Below are 18,348 nucleotides of genomic sequence, written 5' to 3'. Positions count from 1 at the left end.
AGGGAGATACAAAGCACAGGCAGCAATGTGATGATGGAAGCAGGCTTCAGAGCGAGGCATGCACTCGGAAGATGGAAGGAGGGGTCACAAGCCAAGGAATACAAGCAGACACCAGAAATTGAGACGAGCAAAGGCACTGCCCCCACCCCTACCCCCACAGCCTCCTGAAGCAGCACAGCCCTGTGATTTTTGTGTGACTTTTGCTCAAAACTGATCTCAGATTTCTGACCTCCAGACTGCAAAATAGAAAACATGGACTGTTCAAACCACTGAATACATGCTCAGCTGTTACAAGAGCAACAGGGGACTCATGCGAAAATCATGCTCACACACCACGTGCCCTCTGCATGCTCATTCACGCACATATGTACAAGGATGTTTCCCAGAGACTCCCCAGCATGTGATTGTCACAAAAGATTGAGCACAGAAGCAGATGTGAAAAGCCAGATGTCTGTCTTCTACTCAAGACACATGAATGAGATTTTTTTAAAAGGAAAATTATGGCACTACTTTCACTAAATGTTTTTGTCTTGGGAGGTAAGAGTTGTTTTCCTATTTTATTTTTTTAATGTACTTTTAACATGGAATGGACTTATTACTGATATTTTGAAATTAATAAATATATTTTAATTAATGTTTTCTCCATTTTAACTCCCAATACGGGCTATGTCCACTGATAGCTATAATCTAATAGCTATAAAACCAAGCTCTTCAGGGTCCTCAATAATTTCTAACAGTGTAAAAGGGTCCCAAAAAACACCAAACACCAACTCTTCTAAAAGCTGAAAGGTCAGGAGAAAGGGTGATCTTTGCTGCTCAGGTGATGTGGCCCTAGGGCTAGGGGGATGAGTGGCATGGGTTGTCAAGATGATGAGATGGATCATAGCAAGGAGGTTTGAGGGCTTGAACCATTGCTAGGACTCCAGTCCCTTAATCAGCTGGTGAGGGAAGTTTCATTGTGTTTATCCACAGTGCTGTGTGTTTCACTTTCTATTTCCCTTCGTACAGGGATATTTTTCTCCTCTGTTTGGACTCACAGAGCAGTGAAGATAAACAGCCAGTGAGCGGGAGAACACAGACACAAGCAAGGTCGTGTGATAAGAAACAAAAACACAAGCAGTCCCCCATTGGCTGAGAAGAAGCATGCTGGGGCGGCAATCCAGACACTTACCCCCACTCGTATAGCTGCAGGAGAATCTGGATGGCTTCATCATACTTTCTGATGGCCAAAGAGAAGTTTCCATTCTTAAAACCCTGGTTGCCAGATTCTTTCAACAGCTCAGCGTAAACTGCCAGGTCCATCCTGCGAGGGGACGAGGAATGACTTGCTGCCAGCCCCACGGGGCACGGTGTTCGCCTTCACATCTGTAGTAGTACTGAGTCTGGGTAGGAGCTGGTTCACTTTGGCCCCACCCTCCTTGGAGCACACACACCCCCAGCCCCACCCCTCATCTACCAGGGGACTAGACAGGATGTCTGCCTCAGGAACAGCTGGACCAATTCCATTTCTGCAGTCTTTGCTATCTGCGAGGCCCTGAGCAAGGCTGTCTCCCTGAGTAAGAAAACGTGACCTGGCTGGTGGGGAGGGCTGGAGAGGTGGCAGCCGTTCTTACAGCTGGCACGATTAGGATTCTCTTTGTCACTCATCATTACAGTCTATAAAGAAGTGCTGTCCACACAGTCCTCAGGAGCTCAAGAAGTGCAAGGCATTTGAGCTTCTGCGCAGAAACTCCCTGGTTCTGACCCCAGAGCTAGCCAAGTTTCTGCTATTGCCAGCTGTTTCACATCATCAACTAGTACAAACAAAAGCCTGTTTTCACTACTTCCATTCGACAAGTCTGTATGAAGCAAGGGTACAGAAAAGGTGCCCTGGTGGCAGAGGGGGCAAGAGCTCAACTGAAACATACCGAGACTAACCACTGCCACTCCTGCCTCATTCCTTAAGACACTTCACATTTTCTCACACGACATTGTCGATGCTGGCTTATTTGTGTCTTCCAAGGGTACTTGCCTCTTTTCATTAATTCATTTATGAAGCCTATAATATAACCCTATAATCTAACACACAAGTCCTCACAGTGTCGTTCTTCTGCATCTGGCTACGAACTGCTAGATTTGCAGTTCCAAACAACCAACCGCTCCACAGGAAAAACACAGGGCTTTCTACTCCAGTCACAGTCTCAGAAACTCATATGAGGTAGTTCTACCCTGTTCTGTAAGTTCACGATGAGTCGGCATCGGTTCGCTGGCAGTGAGTTTGATTTTGGGTTTATGGTCTAGCCCAGACGAGGCCTGGTAGTATAGTGGTTACATGTTGGACTAATAACCACAAGGTTAAGAGGTTCCAACAATGAGCTCCTCCAAGGGAGAAAGATGAGACTTTCTACTCCCATAAAGAGTTACAGTCTCAGAAACCCACTGGGGCAGTTGTACCCTGTCCCTATAGGGTCACTGTGAGTCAGAACTGACTCAATGGCAGTGAGAGTTTTTTAGTCTGGTCTAGCACATAGTAATTTTAACTTTTAAAACAAATTTTAAGCCAGTTGCCACTGAGTTAGTTCTGATTCACGGCCAACTCATGTGTTTCAGAGTATAACTGTGCTCCAACAAGGTTTTTGGAGTTTGTGATCTTGCAGATATATGTTGCCAGGCCTATCTTCTGAGACATCAGTTTGTGAACTCAAAACAGCTACCCATACTTTGAGTAGTCTAGCACTTAGCTATTTGCACCACCCAGGAGGTGGGCGAGTATTTGTGGTGTAAATCAATGTGGATGAGGGTGTGTTAGTCATTTTCTCTGGTTGTGGCAAGGGCAATGGAAGAGAAGTGCTTGCTCAAGAAGAAAGTCTTGGGAGAGCCTCAGGAAGTAACTAGCACAGAGAGAGAAGGGGCATGGTCAGAAGAAAGCTCTCAGGCTTTTCATCCCCCAGGTTGAAAGGTGAAGTAGTGAGGGACGTCCTGCACCTGTGGGTTCATAAAATCTATTGGTCATCTTGTTGGCCCACACACTTCTTGGATACGCCATCCTTTATTATTATTCTAACCTCCTAACAAAGGTCTGTTCGGAGGTTAGAAGAGGGCAGACCAAGCAAACACCAAGCCCAGTGCTATTAAAGGAATTCTGAGCCAGAATAACCCCAGCTGCTACGGGGGGGGGGGGGGGGAGGATGACTATTACTCCATGGAAATTTTCATCTTTATCTTGGTGTGATATGAGCAAGTATCAGCTTTGTTCTCCTCCCTATTTCTGCTTTTTCTTAGTATAACACCACCCAAGGAGTAAACTACACAGAAAAGTGTTTGCTACTTAATACGACTCTTGAAAGTTACATACTCGTTCTAAGAATTTATCTTTGCCCTAGAACACTTGTGACTCTGATTTGGGGGTCTTGGGAAGAAAAAAAAAAACGGTGCTGTCGGTTTAGGACAGTGGTTCTTAACCTGTGGGTCGCAACCCCTTTGGGGGTCGAATGACCCTTTCACAGGGATCACCTAAAACCATCGGAAAACACATTTCTGATGGTCTTTGGAACTGAGATACTGGTCTGCCCACAAGCAAATATGCCAACATACGAGCATCCGGCCTGAAGAGTGTTACCCATGCTGCACCATGCTTCCAGACAAAATTTCATTCATTTGTAATCAGAACTAAATATTTCACAATATATAATTACATATTTTTTGTGATTAATCACTATGCTTTAATTATGTTCAATTTGTAACAACGAAAACACATCCTGCATATCAGATATTTACATTATGATTCAAAATAGTAGCAAAATTACAGTTATGAAGTAGCAACAAAAATAATGTTATGATTGGGGGTCACCACAACATGAGGGAACTGTATTAAAGGGTCACAGCATTAGGAAGGTTGAAAACCACTGGTTTAGAAGATGAAGTTGTTTATTAAATGCAAGTGATGTAAATGGCAATAATTACCATATGCACTGAACTACTACTAAACGCTAAAATGCACTGAACTACTACTGTGTACTTCCAAACATTGTGCTCCTTCATTCTTATCAGAATCTCTGTGAGGCAAACACAATGTGTTCCTTTTTACATACATGGAAACTGAGGCAAAGAGGTTCACAGTCACATGGAAAAGTAGCAGGATTGTGATCAATCCCAGATGGCCTGGCATTAAGAACTAAACCAAACTCTGGCAAACCAAGACAGTTTGTTAAAAGGCCAGCACCCAGCAAAATCATTACAGTATGATACTACACTCCCTTACCTGCTCTCTCTGTTTTGTTACGCAAAGACTGAAAGATACATAAAGGACAACTTACAAGCACGAGGTTGGCCTTTAGTCAGTTTTTAGTTTCACTCTGTCACCACAGAATGTCAAAGTCCAGTTGTTGGGAGGTGTCACCAGCTACCTGGCAACACCAAGAGGAAGCAGGGACAGAAAACAAAACAAGTGTCCTAAGCAGATTTGTAAACAGCTCACAAGTAGACAGATTCAGATTGTAGTGGCTTTTATGACTGTGCACAAACACCTGAGACCCCACACCTGATTTACAGGAATAGAGCAAAAACTGCAAGCACAATCGACTCTGGAGCTGACATAAGGTAAAGAAGTTTGCCTTCACACTTCATGCAATTGTTTACAGAAGTAGAGAGCCCTATATTTCTCCCGCGGAGATGCTGGTTTTGAAATGTTTGCAGCCCGATACATGAGCACAACATCATCAGGATTCCCTTCATGTGCCTATGCATAGTTGAATTCTTAACAAAATGCAGTTGTCTTTCAGATGACACCGTAGCCGTTACTGATGCAAGATCAACGCTGAAATGCAGGAGCAGGAACAAACCAGAGACAAGCGGGCTGAGAAAGACCGGGTAAGTTTGAAGCAGCACAGAGACGAGGAGAGGTCAGGAATTGAGAAAGAAGATATGGATTGTGCATCTGTCTGCTTTCATGAACAACTGTTTCTTTTGCTGTGAGACCAGAACTGGATGGTCCCCCTACAACCGTTACTGATCATTTGGAGAAAAGATCCTATAGGAAAATCCTGACTAAAGAGGGGAGAATGCAGAATAGAATGCAAATTCACATAGAATGGAAACTTTCTGGAGCCACTGTGTTTGAATGAACTCATAAAAACTACCACCCTGAGATAACCTTTCAATGTGTCTTATCTTAAGAAGTACGCATCTGCTTCGGGCATTGCGCTCTTTAAAAAAATTCTATGAGGACACGTTGGCAATGGCAACTTCAATAGGCAGCTTGAAGGGTAATGTGTTTAACTCAGTGGTAGTGGAACAAATCAGAGAAAGAGTGCCCAACTCGAACAGCGTAATCAATGTCACGGAGTGGAGGAATTGTTGAGATGACGTGCAGCTGTGTATACGTGCTAAAACAAGCCAATGCTGACTCGCTCCTCCTCCCCACAGAGAGGCAGCCACAGACCAACTCAGCTAAGAATCCTGAGTCAGCAATCCTTCTGCAGCTCTGCAATAGCTTCGCTTTACTCTTTTTCTTGAGAAAAAATGGTACAGATACAAGAAGAGTAAGGCCCCAAAAAGAGAGAGAGAAAGCCACTCAATGTCTTACAAAAAGGTCTCTAGGAAAACTTTAAGTACTGGTCCCAAACCTTTCCCAACCAGCATGTTTAACTGGAACATGGGCAGATCGCCACCTCAGTTCACCTGTCTATCTCTCACTAGCCCATCCCAAGTTACAAATCCCAGTTAGGAGGCTGGGCATAAAGCTGCCCCAGTTCAGCAAGCCCCCTTTCTCCATGAAGTTGAATGGACAGCAGTAGCAGAAAACCATTCTCTACATATAGAAGAGAGGATACCTGCACACCCAGACTATTACTTCTCTAGTTCAACAAAAAGCCAAAACATTGCCTTTTTTTCTTTTTTGTTTGACTCTAATGGGCAAGTAGAGAGGCTGACGAGGGAGTGGGGAAGGGAGAACAGCACTGAGTGTAAATTGTTCTCTAAGCAGGTTTTGATTTGTTTTTTCATTACCAGGATCCATAGTCAGTTTGGACCTGCCTCTATATAGGGTACTCTGGGCTTGATTTTTCTTATAGCGTCCATTCTCAACAAGGCAATGTTGCCCTCAAAGAGGTGAAAATTAATTCCTGGGAAAATGTTTAATGCTTTTTATATGTAAAACTCATATACAGAAAGCACCCTCAAAGGTATATAGTATACCTGAGGTATTAAAATTGTAGTAGGAAGCAGTGTAGCAACGATGAAACATACAACTTTCCTCTAGTCCCTAAATGCTTCCTCCACCCACCCCCCTCCCACACACACATACCCACTATCATGATCCCAATTCTACCTTACAAATCTGGCTAGACCAGAGGATGTACACTGGTACAGATAGGAACTGGAAACACAGGGAATCCAGGACAGATGATCCCTTCAGGACCAGTGCTGATAGTGGCGATACTGGGAGGGTGAAGGGTGGGTGGGCTAGAGAGGGGGAACCGATTACAGGGATCTACATGTGACCTCCTCCCTGGGAGATGGGCAACAGCAAATTGGGTAAAGGGAGACGTCAGACAGTGTAAGATATGACAAAATAAAAATTTATAAATTATCAAGGGTTCATGAGGGGGGAGGAGGAAGCAGAGAGGGAGGGGGAAAAATGAGGAGCTGATGATGCCAGGCACTTAGGTGGAAAGAAAATGTTTTGAGGGTAACGAATGTACAAATGTGCTTGACACAATGGATGTATATATGGATTGTGATGAGAGCTGTATGAGCCCCCCAAAAAATGATTTTTTTTAAAGAGGTGATTTGGGGGTGGGGGGAAACATTCATAAAGGCTTAAGGAAATGATTTTTTTAAAAACTTGAGAGATAAAAAGATTAAAAACAAACAAAATACCAGCCCTAGAAAGGAAGGTGGTTACGTATTTCCCTAATGAACAGGATGCTACAGCAACATACACAAAAGATGGCAGTTGTCGCAGTCTGCCCCTTTTTGTGACAATACTGATTTATATGCACATCCAGGAAACTAAAGTTACTCAAGATATCAATCACTTACATAGCCATGCTAAGCTATTACCCCCACATACACGATGGTAATGAAAATTACTATGATCTCTAAATCAAATCGGAGATTACTTTTACCTGTACTTAAACATGTTATCATATCATACAGTGGGTTCTTTGGGGTCTGGTTTCTTTTCTTGAATATCATGTGCATGTGATTCATCCATGTTGCTGTGTGCTCCAATAGAGTCCATTTCTTTCATTGCTGGGTAGTGTTTCATTGTATGACTGTATTACAACTTACTTATTGATTCTACTGAAGGAAATCTGGGCTGCCTCCAGTTGTGAATGAAGTGGCTATGATCGCTCTGCTACATGCCTTTCAGTGGACACATGTCATGTCTTTGAGGCGCTTCTCTTCAAAAAGGAATCAGTGAGATTCTGGGTAATGTACTGCTCCATTGTATTTGGTACTGCCAGTTTTCCAAGTGGTTAGATCCATTTATACTCCCATTAACTGTGAATTGGTAGTATAAATTGCCAGTACTTGTTAACACTTGACATTTTCGGTCTTTTTATTTTAGCCAATTTGGTATCTCATTGTGATTTCAATTAGTATTTTGTTGATTACTAAGGATGTTATGTGCCTTTTTATCATTTTATTGACCATATAAATAAACTCTTTTATGACCTGCCACATTGAACCAATCTTAAAGTAGAGGGTTGTTTTTGTTTTTAATAAGTATCTCATAGATAACAACATGCCAAGCCCACTTTAACTGGTTTCCTTAGCAATAACATCACTACTTGACCCAACATCTACCATTCAACTATTAAACACACAATTATAAGCTGTAAAAATCTATTTCTAAAAATTTCTTAGCAGTAAGTAGCTAAGGAGATTTCAATAGATTCTGTCAATAGTATGGTGCCAGGAGATATTTTATAAAAGCCAAAACAAGTTATTCTTAGCAGAAACTTAAAAGTTAACGCTGAATAATAAGTAAAGATATTTAGTACTTAGCAAGCTGGGACACTTTACTTACTTGGCTGCCATGAACCATTCTTGGGAGTTCCACACTAGCTGCTCCTACCTAAGGCCCAGTTTTGTTTTTGCTATCCACCCCTCTCCCACAAGGCCCCTAAACCACAAGGCTAAACTGATCTCATGCCCAATTCCTATGGAGAATATAATAAGCAAATCCCACCTCCTTGCCAGAGATTTGTTCAGTGCTGGGTGTGGGGCCCAATCCTGGCCACAAAACCTTGAACTATTTGTCCAAGGCTCCTGGGAAAGTTCCAGGCATGAATCTCTCTATTACTTGGGATATAGTTCAATGTAAAAGGAAAGCTACAAATCTAGACACTGAGACCTGTAGCTAGAAGGAGGCTACCATTTTGATGGGCCATGAACATGAAGCCGACACTCAAAGGAAGAAGGCAGAACCAGGGAAATATGTGGGACCATTGACTCAAGAGACTTCTGAAGCTCCTCCTATCACCAGACTTCCATTTATGTGTGTGCATCAGCTAGAAAGCATTTGGCTCAAAATAACAGAAAATGTGACTTAAGCCAGTAGAGGCTATTTTCCCTTATAATCCAATACCAGGAGATAAAAGAAAAATTCTTTCTACAACACATCTTAAGCACACCGGTTTTCTCCTCTCATGCGTGTCACTGGTAAGTAGCTGAGATTTCAACAGAGTGGCTGCGTGGTTGAATACAATTGTTAAAACTCAAGTCAGAAAAATAGCTAAGAGAAGAACCTTATGGGTCTGTTATCACTAATTTCTTTTATATTAGAAAAAGGAACAATTCTCACAAGCTGTAAGCTTCTCTATGAGTTTCACTGGCCAGAAGTGGGAATGTGGAAAAACCATCATGGCAGGTGGTTATGGAAGGCAAGGGTTTCTAGGTTTGCCAAACGACAAGGGCACAAAATGAGCAAGTACGTACCTTTCTGTTACCTATAAATGTTCTACGGAGCCCTGCTGGCACAATGGTTAATGTATTTAGCTTCTAACTACAAGTTCAGCAGTTTGAAACCACCAGCTGCTCTGCTGAAGAAAAATCTAACAGTCTGCTTCTGTCGAGATTGTTGTTTTTCATGGGCAACAAAGAGAAAACAGACTTTAAGATAGCATTGGCTTAAGGGTGGAAAGAAGTCAAGAATGAAACACACACAGACAAACACACACACACTGATAAGAAAGGGAGGTAGGAAAACACCCAAGACAAAAGGTGTAAGATGACATCACAGAGTCCACAGAGGGAGATACTAACCCTGAATAACAATGGACTGAACTCAGGCATTAAAGTACTGAGGCTAGCAGTTGGACTTAGAAAATACAACCCATCAATCTGCTGCCTACAGGAGACACATCTCAAGGCTACAGACCAAAAAAAAAAAGGCTGAGAATCAAAGGCTAGAGAAAAGCAAACCAGGCAAGCAGCAATTAAAAAAAAGTAGGGATAAAATTGACCTCAAAGTGCAAACCACAAAAAAGAGAAAAGGAGGGAAACTATATAATGCTCAAGGGAGCGGTAGACAAAGAAGCACTAAGCATTTAAAACATAGTCCCTGAATGAGAGACCCGCTGAATACATGAAACAAACGCACCATAAGAAGAAAAAAGAAATCACAGCCTCAACACTTATAGGAAGTGACTTCAATACACCACTCTGAGAAAGAGAGATTATAGGGTAAGAAACTCAACAAGGAGGCTAGCGATCTAAACACTACAATTAGACAATTTGACCTGATAGATATTTAGAGAGCTTTTCATCCAAACACACACAAAAAATTCATTCTTGTCAAGCCCGTGTGGCACATATTCAAAGATAGACCACATGCTGGTACATAAGGTGAATCTGCATACATTTAAGCACATCGATATCATACAGACCTCTCACTCTGACCACTGTGCCATAAGGTTAGAAATCAACAAAAGGAAGATGAAAAAAACAAAAGCAAATAATTGGAGGATAAATAACACTCTATTGCAAAAGGAGTTTGTGCTGGTCCAGATCAGAGATGAAATTAGGAAATTTCCAGAAACCAACAAGAATTAAGCAAGACCCCTATCTCACTTCATGCACAAGAATAAACTCAAGGTGGTTACAGACCTTGAGGTAAAACCCCAAATATTAGGGCCATCAAGGAGGGAATTGGGACAAACCTGAGAACTTTGGCGCAAGGAATACATAAGCTATCAGAAACAGAAAAGGACACAAATACAGATGAGTCACAAACTGACATGTGGTATATACTGAAGATAAAACACCTGTGTAAATTGAAAGAATTCACCAAGTAGGTAATAAGAGAGCCCACGGAAAAGGAAACCATTTTTAGCAATGGCACATCAGACAAAGGCCTTATTACTAAAATCTCTTATACTCTGCTAGCTTTCAAAAAGAAAAAATGTAATTGCCCACTGAGAAGGTGGGCAAAGGACCTGAACAGAAGTTTCACAAGGGCAGAAATCTGAATGGACAATGAACATATGAGAAAATGTTTGATCATTAGCCATAAGAGAAATGCAGATTAAAACAACGAGATACCACCTAACACCCAAAAAAATAGCCCAATTCAAAAAATCAGAAAGCAACAAGTGTTAGAGGGGCTGTGGTGAGACTGGAACTCTCATTGACTGCTGGTGGGCCTGTAGGTATGTACAGCTACTATGGAAATCAATTTGGTATTATCTAAAACAGATGGAAGTTGAACTACCAAAAGACCCAGCAATCCCTCTCCCCCACCCCACCCCACCCCCACTGAGCATATACCCAGAAGAGGCAAGAAACAAACCTCGGCCAGGCATCTGTGCTCTAATGTTCATTGTGGCACAGTTCACAATTGCAAGGAGCTGGAAACAACCCAAATTTCCATCAACAGACGAATGGATTAAAATACTATGGTACATACATACAATGGAGTACTACGCATCACTAAAATGCAGTGATGAATGTATGAAGCACATCATCACATGGGAAGAACTGGAGGAAAATATGCTAAGCAAAATAAGCCAAACACAAAAGGCCAAGTACAAGAGTGCTGAGGAAAACTTTTAAAAGTTCAAACGGGGCATAAGGAAAAAAGCTACTGTATACAAACATTCCTGGGATGATATCCAGGTAGTATGGCAGGCACCAGACCAAATGTAGGTATACATATGGTAGTCAACTAAAAAGGATGTGGGGGAAGACATTGGTAGCGGGGGAACAGGGCACTAACCAACCCAAGGGGAGAGTATTGTTTATATCTCCACAGGTAAAGAGGGACCAGACTTCAACCTGGTGTTCCAAGATGGGAATGCAACACACTGGCATGAAGCAGGGAACCAATAGAGAGTTCTGAGGGGCTGGCTCCAATCCCAACTACAAGGACAACTGCCCTCACCCCAGAAGAATTTACTTCAGAGAACAGCAAAGAAGCTACAGCTTAGGGAGAGGGACATGTCTGATTGGAGCACATGGGAACAAATGAAGGGGGAGGAAAAGAGAGTGGAGCACATCCTGGCCCATCAAGCCTGAGGACGATATCCCTGCTCAGAGCAGCCAATGCACAGAGAGGTCCATATGGCTGGCCCCATTACAAGACATGACATTCCTCACTGACCCATAGCCCTATGAGGGACAACTCTGGAGATGCAGTGTAGGAATTGTACCCAATCTGACCCTACCACACTGAGGCAAAACACTAAGAACAACAGAACAGCAAGGGGAGCAGAGCAGCAAAGTCCCCAAGGAATACCAAAAAATAGACTTCGGGGCCAGTGCGTGGCACCCCAACAAACTTTACCAGAAAATACTCCTACAGGTCAACAAACAGACCTTCAACTATTTACAGGCTCTTCTTTTTCTGTTTTTGCCATTGGTTTTTTGTTTTATTTTGCTTTATCTTATTTTTGCGCATATTATTATCTCTGCAGGTCTATCTAGATAAGATAAGCGGGATAAACAATCTAGAGGAGAAAAAAACAGGACCAATGGTTGGGGGGGCGGGGCATGAGAGAGTGGGAAGTGGGAGAAAGGAAGTGGTGTTAACAAACCCAGGGACAAGGGAACACCAAGTGATCCAAAATCAGTGGCAAAGAGGGTTTAAGAGGCCTGATAGGGCTTGATCAAGCGCACTGTAACTGAGATAATTACTGACCCCAAATGAAGGCTGAGCATGACAGTGGGACAAGAGGAAAGTAAAAGTAAACAAAAAAAGAACTAAGAGGTAAAGGGCATTTAAAAAGGTCTAAATAAAGGCATGTACATATGTAAATGTATTTATATATGACGATGGGGAACTAGATTTATGTGCATATATTTATAGGTTTAGTATTAAGGTAGCAGATGGACATTGGGCCTCCACTCAAGTACTCCCTCAATGCAAGAACACTTTGTTCTATTAAGCTGGCATTCCATGATGCTCACCTTCCCAATAAGATAGCTGAAGACAATGGATGTATACGCAAATGTGGTTAAGAAAGCTGATGGTGCCTGGCTATCAAAAGATATAGCATCTGGGGTCTTAAAGGCTTGAAGATAAACAAGAGGTCATCTAGCTCAGAAGCAACAAGCCCACATGGAAGAAACACACCAGACTGTGTGATCACAAGGTGTCAATGGGATCATGTATCAGACATCAAAGAAAAATCTTATCATTATGAATGAGGGGGAGTTAGGAGTGGGGACCCAAAGCTCATATGTAGGCAATTGGTCATCCCTTTACAGAAGGGTCGTGGGGAGGAGACGAGTCAGTCAGGGTGCAGTGTAACAACGATGAAACATACAACTTACCTCTAGTTCCTAAGTGCTTCCTCCCTACCATCATGATCCCAATTCTACCTTACAAATATGACTAGATCAGAGGATGTACACTGGTACAGAGAGCAACTGGAAACACAGGGAATCAGTACAGATGAACCCCATGACCAATGGTCAGAGTGGTATTACTGGGAGAACAGAGGGAAGGTGGGGTTGAAAGGGGGAATTGATTACCAGGATCTATATATAACCCTTTCCCTGGGGGATGGACAACAGAAAAGTGGGTGAAGGGAGATGTTGGATAGTGTAAGACATGAAAAAATAATTTATAAATTATCAAGGGTTCATGAGGGAGGGGGGAAAATGAGGAGCTGATACCAAGGGCTCAAGTAGAAAGCAAATGTTTTGAGAATGATGATGGCAACAAATGTACAAATGTACTTGACCCATGGATGTATGTATGGATTGTGATGAGTTGCAAGAGCCCCCAATAAAATGTTTAAAAAGCCTGAAGGGGAAATATATATGGATTAAGACTCTGGTAAGTACTCTGACCATAACGCAGGGATGGGACTAGCCTTGCTGTCATGGAGCATGCCTTAGAAAGCGTGTGTGGTTAATGGAATTAGGTTAAAATTTAACCTATTACCATTCAATTTCCCTTTTGATCCATTTTAAGTATCTTCTAATTTATAAGATTTTCTGCTTTCTATTCAACTGAGGTTCTTATCTGTTTTACTTTGTTATTGTTGGTATTTTCATTGTTTTCATTTTTTCTATATATGCAATCCCATGGATAATGGAATGAAACTGCCCAGTGCTGAGCCATCTTCACAATTGTTGTTCTGCTTGAGTCTGTTTCAGCCATTGTGCCAACTGATCTCATTGAAGGCTTTCCTCTTCTTCACTGATGCTTTACTTTGCCAAGCATGTCCTTTTCCAATGACTGGTCTCTCCTTGTAGCATGTCTAAAGTATGTGAGACTAAGGAGCATTCTAGTTAGACTTGAGACGGATTTTGCTTCTTCTTCTGGCCCTCCACAGTACTTTCAATATTCTCCAACACCATAATTCAAATGCATCCATTCTTCTCCAGTCTTCCTTATTTATTGTCCAGATTCCTCATACATATGAGGTGAATGAAAATACCATGACCTGGGTTAGGCTATCTTAGTTTTCAGAGGCACATCTTTCCACTGTAACCCTTTAAAGACGTCTTATGTAGCAGATCTGTCCAATACAACATGTTTGATTTCTTGACTGCTGCCTCCATGAGCATTAATTGTGGATCCTAGTAAAATGAAATCTTTAACATCAATCTTGGAAACTCTGTAGAACAGTTCTACTCTGTCCTATAGGGTTGCTATGAGTCAAATATCAATACAACAGCAATGGTTTGAAGTTTTGTCTTTGTTTTTATAATTGTTCTGTTCCTATTATTATTCTATCTAGGATATTATTCACTTTGTAATATGGATCACCCTGCTGGTATCTGAATTACTGAAAGCATAGTCTTTAGCATCCTAACAGTATCTAAGCTACCAGAGTATGACAAACTGACAGATAGGTGGGGTGTGTGTGTAAAGATGTCTATGTATTTATATTGCCCTGGGGTGGTGCTAACCAGAGGCACCTCAGAAGACAGACCTGTTGATCTACTTCCACCCCTCTGATCACAGACCAGGGCTGTGAATAGCCGTGCTATCTTGGAGAATGCATTGGAAAATAGATTGTTGCAGATGCAGTTAGGCACTTTATCATTCTCCCTTATGACCCACTTATATTCGCTCTAGTTTTTAGTGTTTGGAACTTTCTTTTTGAGGACTTTATTTGTTTTACTTTGTTACTGTTGGGCTTTTTTTAAGGGTTTTTTTCTGTCTATGAAATCCAGGATAGGTAAGTCTATAGTGAAAGTAAAATGGTAAGGCAGAGGAAGTTGGGTGGAAATGGGGAGCTAATAATGATGAGTACAAGAATGAAGAAAACGTTCTAAAACGGATTGTGGTGATGATTGTACAACTCTACTTGATGTGACTGAACTATTGAATGGTATGATCTGTGCCTTACATGCCAATAAAACATGAAAAAAAGGAAAACGCTAAGTAACAGTGGGTCACTGTTGTTGAGTTGGAATTAACTTGATGGCAGCTGGTTAGTTACACACACACACACACAGACACGGAGGGATGTGTGTTCCCAGTGTAACTATGAGGGTGTGTGTGTGCGTGTGTGTTTGTTTTAGAGGCTCTTTATATTTGCTAAGTGGGTTAACTAACTCTACTTCCTGCACGTGCTGCCTACAAAAACAAAGTTGGGATGAAAACAAAATGTACCAGGTCCTCTATTAAACCCTGTTGATGTGCACTGGGGAATTGATTCTGACTCCTAACACCCTATAGGGCAGGGGAGAACAGCCCCTTAGGGCTTCCTGAGCTCTAAAACTTTATGGGGGCATAGCTCTAGCTTGTTTTCTCAAGCTGAGCCACTGGTGCATTCGATCCGTTGACCTGTCAGCAGCCAAGTGTGCAACTCTTGTGTGAGTAGGGCTTCATATATACAAAATTAAATGAAGAATTTCCTCCTTGCTCTGATTTTTCTTTTAAAGTCCATTCATTCGGATTTCACAGATACAACGTATTTTAGTCTTGACTTAGTTGAAGGCTATAAACATCAAATTGTAAAGTAATATCAATGTGATTAACTTTCCTAGAAGCTCTGTTTCTGTTTTTCTTCACCTAATGGAATGCTCCAGTTGTAATCTAGAAATTAATGAATAACATGCTTTAAAGTGCTGGTTAGTTAGGGGACAAGAATGAGTCAGTCTGAGGTTGAGTCAAGTTTATTAGGGGAAACATAAGACTTCAGGGTTGGCTGTGTTGAATATTCTGAGCAACCAATCAAGTTGGGATCAACTAGTAGATGATGATGAAATGTTTCATTTTCTTCTTAGACAGAAACACAAGTTGCTACACAAAACAGTGTCAGGAAATGGTGTTTATTCTTGCAAGGTCAATTGCCAGTCTATGGATTTGCCCTTGGTTTGACAGGTCTTTGCTATGCTCTTAATTTCTTTAAAGGAGATCAGAAGGATTAAAACCTAACTATTCCATGCTTATGGGGCAGCTTTGCAACAATGTGAAAGGCGATGCTGGGGGAGACATACACCTGGTTTACTGAGCACAACCTGTGACACCTGCCCTAAACATTTTATGCCAAAAAAAATGCTATCAAAGCAATGCCAAGATAAGCTAGTTTCAAATTGCAGATATTTTAAATCTTGATGAAGGTGTCTAGTGGCATAGTGAGTTGCCATTAAGCTGCGGACTGCAAGGTCAGGGATTCAAGTATACAAGTTACTCCACAGAAAAAAGTTCAGACTTTTTGTTCTGGTAAAAATTTGGTCTCAGAAATGTGGTCTCAGAAACCCAAAGGGGCAGTGTCTTGTTAGGTCTCTACGAGTACCCACTTGACAGCGGGCTTGGGATATGTATTAGACGCCCCAAACATTGGCTATAGAGATGACCGGTGTCACATATCTATTACTCACAGAGAAGCTTTTGTATAAAACTCTCTGTCTAGAAATTGAAAGACTTATAAAGTCAAAAACAAAACTTGACTCAGAAAGTTTTCACCTATAAGAATTGTTAAATGATAGATGAACTATGGGAATTGAAGAAGAAAACAGACTTACAGATAATTAAAGTGAAAACTAATAAGCACTTACTGAATGAATGGAATATTGCCTTAAATTTTCAAAATTGTAGGAGGCCATCAGCTGGTCCAGGTGTTTATTGGTGGGTGACTAATTAGTCCCCTGTGCCTCTGGTGTCTTTGCAGCTAAAAACATTGAGAGATGTCCTAAATAACTCAGTTATTTATGACCTCTTTGAGATTCTTTTGAACCCTGCATGTCCTTGTGCTTATCTTAGAATACAGTGCTTTTATTATTCAAATGTTTAGAAAGTGTGACTAGTTAAGTAACATTTGCATAGATAAGAGGTTAGGAATGCTTTTTAAAAGCCAGTTCTTTGATGTTTGTTTTTTAACCATTCCCTTGTAAGAAGAGTATAAGAAGTAAGCTTCAAATATGCTCTGTACTTCAGTCCATCAGACTGCTGTCCTCCCGATCCCATGCTTTGTACATGTCTCTTTCTTTTCCTTTTATCCCCACACCTCATTTCAGATGCAGCTTGATGCGGGATAGCTGGTCTAATCACCCCACAAAACACATTATTTTTCTGTTTGGGAAAATGTACTTTTTATTTTAAAATGTAAATCTTCTCCAAATTCATGTATCTTTCAACAAATTTTTAATTCAAAAACCAAGGTGTCTGTGGAAATTAATGAAAAATTCTCAGTAACATTTAAAAGAATAAATACACCAGAACAAAGGCATTTTTAATAAAAAAGATGTTTATAGAGAATCTTCTCCAACATAAAGAAAAGAACGGGACCAACAGTCCCAGAGGGACATGAGAGTGTGGGAGGTAGGGGAAGGGAGGAGGTGTTGGCCAACCCAGGGACAAAGGAGGGATGGGAGGACTGGTAGGGAGTGACCAAGGTCAAGGTAACTGAAAGGAATTACTGAAACCAGAATGAAGGCTGAACATGGTAGTGGGACAGGAGGAAAGCCTAAGGAAATAGAGGAAAGGAGTAGGAGGCAAAAGGCATACATAGAAGCCTAAGTACAGACATGTACATATGTAAATATATTTATGATTATGAGGGAAATAGACCTAGGTGCATATATTTATAGGTTCAGTAGTGGGGTAGCAGCTGGACATTGGGCCTTCTCACGCACACTCCCTCAATACAATAGCACCTTGCTCAGCTAAATGGTCATTCCATGATACCCACCTTCCTGACATGATCGCTGAAGACAGACATGTGTATAAGCAAACATGGTAAAGAAAGCTGATGGTGCCAGACTATCAAAAAGACAAAGCATCTGGGGTCTTTAAGGCTTGAAGGCAAACGAGCGGCCATCTAGCTCAGAAGCAACGGGACCCACAGAGAAGGAGCACATAAGCCTAAGTGAACATGAGGTGTTGAAGGAATCGGGTAGCAGACACCAAAGAACAAAAACCATCATTGTGTGAACACCTTCCCCACATAAACGCTGAAGACGAATGTGTGGATAAGTAAGTGTGGTGAAGAAGGCTGATGGTGCCCGGCTATTCGGAGATAAAGTGTCTGGGGACTTAAAGGCTTTTAAGTAAACAGCGGCCATCTAGCCCAGAAGCAACAAAGCCCACATGGAAGCAGCACACCTGCATGTGTGATCATGACGGGCCAAGGGGACCAGGTTTCAAGCAACGAAGGCGGGGGAAAAAAATCCTATCATCGTGAATGAGGTGAGTGCGTGATGGGGACCCAATGCCCATCTGTACACAACTGGACATCCCTTGCAGAGGGGTAGTGGGGAGGACATGAGTCACTCAGGGTTCAGTGTAGCAACAATGAAACTCAAAACCTTCCTCTAGTTCTTAAATGCTTCCCCTCCCCCCCAATTATCATGATCCCAATTCTACCTTGCAAACCTGGTTAGACCAGAGGATGCACAGCAGTACAATTGGGATCTGGAAACACAGGGAATCTAGGACAGATGAACCCCTCAGGACCA

The 18,348-nt window shown here is 41.8% G+C and overlaps 1 protein-coding gene across 1 annotated transcript in view; it reads right to left on the bottom strand.

Moving 5' to 3' along the window:
* TRANK1 (tetratricopeptide repeat and ankyrin repeat containing 1) overlaps positions 1 to 18,348 on the bottom strand; it is a 115,571-nt gene that overhangs the window by 76,562 nt on the left and 20,661 nt on the right. Inside the window, exon 2 of the mRNA XM_075547077.1 lies at positions 1,172 to 1,303. Coding sequence (XP_075403192.1) covers positions 1,172 to 1,303 — 132 coding nt within the window. The remainder of the gene's footprint in view (positions 1 to 1,171; positions 1,304 to 18,348) is intronic.

Source organism: Tenrec ecaudatus, chromosome 4 (genome assembly GCF_050624435.1).
Source record: "Tenrec ecaudatus isolate mTenEca1 chromosome 4, mTenEca1.hap1, whole genome shotgun sequence".
Taxonomy (NCBI): domain Eukaryota; kingdom Metazoa; phylum Chordata; class Mammalia; order Afrosoricida; family Tenrecidae; genus Tenrec; species Tenrec ecaudatus.
Note: the sequence above shows the minus strand (reverse complement) of the source record. Positions and strands in the feature narration are given on the sequence as shown.